The sequence below is a fragment of the Neomonachus schauinslandi genome, chromosome 3 (assembly GCF_002201575.2).
Source record: "Neomonachus schauinslandi chromosome 3, ASM220157v2, whole genome shotgun sequence".
Classification (NCBI taxonomy): domain Eukaryota; kingdom Metazoa; phylum Chordata; class Mammalia; order Carnivora; family Phocidae; genus Neomonachus; species Neomonachus schauinslandi.
The window spans coordinates 15,834,251-15,839,772 of record NC_058405.1 but is presented as its reverse complement, the minus strand read 5'-3'; the positions used below and the strand labels follow the sequence as shown (position 1 = coordinate 15,839,772).

Genomic DNA, 5,522 nt, shown 5'->3' with positions numbered 1-5,522 from the left:
AGATATGCCTATAAGCTTTATGAGGCTCGCTCAGACTCAAATTTGGTTCCGATGGGGCTATGTCCATTTCTCCGGCTTTCACAGTCTTATTTTGGGGGGATAACACTGTGTCTTGATGAATCATGCACCATCTAGCCCCCTCCCTCCTATGTAGAAGGCAGCTAACTCCAGGGTCCTCTTCTCCTTCCCACCCATCCTTCACACACATCCATTCCAGTAGAGAGCAGCTGAAATGAGTGGGCAGACAGGCTACCTTCTAGAACTACGGCCTCACCCCTGAAGCACAGGTACCAGATATGAGCAGATGAAATTTACCTTGCAATCTCAGTAACCGCTAACTTCTCAGAAGTAGGGATCATCTCGGTAAGCCTGAGCATCTTAGTAAATAAAGATGGCTTCATTCTTATCTCTCATGATATGACGATTACTTAGTGGAACATAACCATTTAATTCTGAAATGTTATATTTTGTATGGATGGTTTGCTTTTAAAGGATAAGACTTAATTGATTAGCATTCATAAGTAACTGTCAGCACAGTGTGGCATTAATAAAATCGGAAGTCAACTCTTAAAAATAAACCAACTGCGGGCGCCTGGGTGGCTCAGTTGGTTAAGTGACTGCTTTCAGCTCAGGTCATGATCCTGGAGTCCCTGGATTGAGTCCCGCATCGGGCTCCCTGCTCGGCAGGGAGTCTGCTTCTCCCTCTGACCCTCCCCCCTCTCATGTGCTCTCTCTCTCTCATTCTCTCTGTCTCAAATAAATAAATAAAATCTTTAAAAAATAAAAAAATAAAAGAAATAAACCAACTGCAATATACATGGATAATTTTTCATCTGAGGCTACCTGGTAAAGAAACTGGTTCAGGATCAGCCAAATGAGACCTCAGAGCAATGGAAGTCTACTCAAATTGCCAGGATTCTAGCCTCACAGCCTTTTTCAGCCATCCTTCCCTGGAAGAAGTGGTTCTATGCAGGTTAGTAGATTTAACACAGTATATTCGTTAACTAGAAAACTCTGTAATTTAATCTCTCATTTATTTTTCACTATAGAATCAATGTTTATCCAGCTACTGAATCTCATGATATCATGTCTCCTGTTAAGAACTACAGATTTTGATAAAATCTGGAAAGTCTAATTTACAAAAGAGAACCAAACTGATCATTCATTCCTTCCTTTACTCTCCATCCTATTTGGAAAATAAGGCCTATTTTCATCTTCAAGGCTGTTTTAAAGGCTGGAGAAGAAAAGACACAGAAAGGAGAAAAATAAGCCACAGAAAGATGATCAGGAAGGCATCTAAAAGCACAGCTGTTTATAGCGAACCTCATGGAGACTCAGGAAGCATCTGCCACCCCCACCCCCTGCCCCATTCCAACTGAAGACACTTGGGCTAAGAAAAAATGAACCATGATCTTGCTCAGGTCTCAAATTACAAGGACCTGCAAATTAAAATGAATCTGCTCTATCAGTTGTGTGTGTGTGTGTGTGTGCATGCATGCACGCGCTCACATGTCTTTTCAGAACATGAGGAGGCTTAATCAATATGGGGAATTATTATCAGATACCACAAATTGTCAGCTCTACCTTTGTTTGATGGTAGAGATAGCCTCAAACATTCCAGTTTGTGTTTGTTAAACAACGAGTAGACCAGAGACTACAGCTAAGCATCTTCTGTATTGGGGATGATCACCTTAATAGGAGGGACTGCGTCAAACGTCTTCAGCTAAAGGAAGAACACTGAGTAATAGTTTGTTCATCGGCAGGGTCAGACCTACGGCTTGGCTGGTGCCTCTCTAGAGGAAGGCGTGAGCTCTCTAGGCTTCTTCTGTGTACTTCTTGTTGCTTAAATGTGTCTCCACTAGGGGTGTGTAGCCTTTTCGGAGTCTTCTGTACTGAAGGAAAAACAGCACCACAAAAACACCAACCAAAGCCACCAGCATCCCTATGACCACCAAGAGGGTTGTGGTCCAACCTCGAGTTTCTTCAACTGGAATTAAAGCAGAAGAGAAGGGTCTTCAATTGGGATTTTCATCAGCTGAATACTCTTAGAGAAGAAAAGAATGAACCAATTTGCTTTTCACACGCATTTTTTGTTGATAAAGCAAAACTATACCAGCTAGAATAAAACTTATCTTCTTCCCCACCAACAATTTGTCACATCCACAATTGTTTTTCTTGAGGAAATGGCATTCCATTATTTAAATACACCTGATTGCATGTTTTAAATTTCTTACAGTAAACACACAGAATAAACCCTCCAAGGAAGTATATAACTACTTTTGTGAGTTAGAAACTCATTTGTTAAAGTGTACCCTAAAGTAGTAACTGGGGAGCTGGAAATATACAACCCTCAGGTGGAGAAATTCTGCTATTGTCTCTACCTTTTTATAGGGTGATAAATGTATAAGACCGATCAGATGGGCTATTATAACAGAAGACATTCAACAACAGGAGCAGATGAAATTTGTACCCATTTAAAGGGTTGTGAATAAAATCTGAATCTTCCACCTGATAAATCTAATACTCGACTCAAGTAATATTTTATAAGCACTCTCCACAAAATTAATGGATTTCATTTTAATGTACCTATGCCTGTCAGTCGTGTCTTTTAAAAACTCTTATCAGCTGCTCTTTTTTTAAAATTGTTTTAAAGATTTTATTTATTTATTTAAAAGAGAGAGAGCACAAGCAGGGGCAGGGGGAGGGACAGAGGGAGAGGGAGAAGCAGGCTCCCCACTGAACAGGGAGCCAGACGCAAGGCTCCATCCCAGGACCCTGGGATCATGACCTGAGCCGAAGGCAGACACTCAACGACTGAGTCACCCAGGTGCCCCTAGGTCAGCTATACTTAAATTCAGTTTCTCTCACCTGGGTTCTTATTCTATACCCTATACTTGCCTAAATGGAAAATCCCCCTTCTAGTTTTCTCCTCCATTCCACAGAGGGCCCTTACTCATCCTGCAGGGATTCCTCCAAGATTACTATAATTTTTCTCCTCATGCTACAATCCAACATCTGTTGCCAGAACCATCTTCTTAAAAAACAGATGTTTAGGGGCGCCTGGGTGGCTCAGTCGGTTAAGCGACTGCCTTCAGCTCGGGTCATGATCCTGGAGTCCCGGGATCGAGTCCCGCATCGGGCTCCCTGCTCGGCGGGGAGCCTGCTTCTCCCTCTGACCCTCTCCCCTCTCATGTGCTCTCTCTCTCATTCTGTCTCAAATAAATAAATAAAATCTTTAAAAAAAAAAAAAAACAACAGATGCTTATTCTGACATTTCTTTGTTCAGGGACCGAAAATGATTGTTCTTTTAATTGTGGTAAGATACACATGACGTATATTTCACCATCGTAGTCATTTTTAAGTGCTCCAGTCCAAGCATCAGTGCATTCACAGTGTTCTGCCACCATCACCACCATAGGACTTTTTTCATCCTGCAAAACTGAAATAATATCTCCCCAGTACCCCAGCCCTCCAGCCTCTGCAATCTCCTTTCTACTTTCCGTCTCTATAAATTTGACTACTCTAGAGACCTCACATAAGGCGCATCACACAGTTTTTGTTGTTTTGTGACTGGCTTTTTCATTTAGCATAATATCTTCAAAAATTATAGTCTCATGCAAATTAAGACTCATGCATGTTGTAGCATATGACAGGATTTCCTTCCTTTTTAAGGCGACATAATATTCCATCTGTGCATACACCACACTTGGTTTATCCATTCAGCCATCAATGGACATTGACCCTTCTCTTGTCTATTGTGACTAATGCTATGAACAGAGGTTTACAGATAATCTGTGTGGGTACTTGCTTTCAATTCTCTGCTGGATCGTAAGGTAATCTGATGTTCAACTTTTTGAGGAGCTTCCCTATTGTTTTCCACAGAGGCCACGTACCACTCTGCATTCCCACCAGCAGTGCACAAGGCCTCCAATTACCCCGCAGCCTCATCGGCACTTGTCACCCACTGCTTGGTCAGTAATAACCAACCTAATGCGTGGAAAGCGGCATCTCATGGTGGTTTCTGCCTAGCTTTTAAGGCCCTCTGTAACCAGGCTCCTTTCACAGATCCAGACCTAATTCAGGGAATCTTCTTCCCAAGCCTTCTCCAGCCAGGCTTCTTCACGCAGCCCTCTACACAGACTACACCTTTCACAGCACTGTTCCCTGCCCTTCTTCAATTTAAAATGCTCCCTTCTCTCCGCCTCCCCTAGAGAAAATCCACCATCTCTTTGAATCTGACTCAAGACCCCTCCCCTTCAAGAAGCCTTTCCCAAAATTGGACTGCCACATGCAGAAGAATGACACTGGACCATTTCCTTACACCACACACAAAAATAGACTCAAAATGGATGAAAGACCTCAATGTGAGACAGGAATCCATCAAAATCCTTGAGGAGAACACAGGCAGCAACCTCTTTGACCTCAGCCGCGGCAACTTCTTCCTAGAAACATCGCTGAAGGCAAGGGAAGCAAGGGCAAAAATGAACTATTGGGACTTCAGCAAGATAAAAAGCTTTTGCACGGCCAAAGAAACAGTCAACAAAACCAAAAGACAACTGAAAGAATGGGAGAAGATATTTGCAAATGACATATCAGATAAAGGGCTAGTACCCAAAATCTATGAAGAACTTATCAAACTCAACACCCAAAAAACAAATAATCCAATCAAGAAATAGGTAGAAGACATGAACAGACATTTCTGCAAAGACATACAAATGGCTAACAGACGCACGAAGAAGTGTTCAACATCACTCGGCATCAGGGAAATACAAATCAAAACCTCAATGAGATACCACCTCACACAGGTCAGAATGGCTAAAATTATCAAGTCAGGAAATAACAGATGTTGGTGAGGATGTGGAGAAAGGGGAACCCTCCTACACTGTTGGTGGGAATGCAAGCTGATGCAGCCACTCTGGAAAACAGTATGAAAGTTCCTCAAAAAGTTGAAAATAGAGCTACCCTACGACCCAGCAATTGCATTACTGGGTATTTACCCCAAAGATACAAATGTAAGGATCCGAAGGGGTACATGCACCCCAATGTTTATAGCAGCAATGTCCACAGTAGCCAAACTATGGAAAGAGCCAAGATGTCCATCAACAGATGAATGGATAAAGAAGGTGTGGTATATACATACAATGGAATATTTTGCAGCCATTAAAAAAAATGAAATCTTGCCATTTGCAACAACGTGGATGGAACTAGAGGGTATTATGCTAAGCGAAATAAGTCAATCAGAGAAAGACAAGGATCATATGATCTCACTGATATGAGGACTTTGAGAAACAAGACAGAGGATCATAGGAGAAGGGAGGGAAAAATGAAACAAGATGAAACCAGAGAGGGAGACAAACCATAAGAGACTCTTAATCTCAGGAAACAAACTGGGGGTTGCTGGAGTGGAGGGGGGTGGGAGGGATGGGGTGGCTGGGTGATGGACATTGAGGAGGGTATGTGCTATGGTGAGCGCTGTGAATTGTGTAAGACTGATGAATCACAGACCTGTACCCCTGAAACAA

The 5,522-nt window shown here is 42.4% G+C and overlaps 1 protein-coding gene across 2 annotated transcripts in view; it reads right to left on the bottom strand.

The window, feature by feature from the left end:
* Positions 1–812: 812 nt before the first annotated feature.
* DCT (dopachrome tautomerase) overlaps positions 813–5,522 on the bottom strand; it is a 35,879-nt gene continuing 31,169 nt past the window's right edge. The window contains exon 8 of one of the 2 annotated variants that reach the window (XM_044913143.1): positions 813–2,013. In XM_044913143.1, coding sequence (XP_044769078.1) covers positions 1,815–2,013 — 199 coding nt within the window. In that variant the 3' untranslated portion in view covers positions 813–1,814. The remainder of the gene's footprint in view (positions 2,014–5,522) is intronic. The other variant, XM_021695998.2, reaches the window with a different exon arrangement.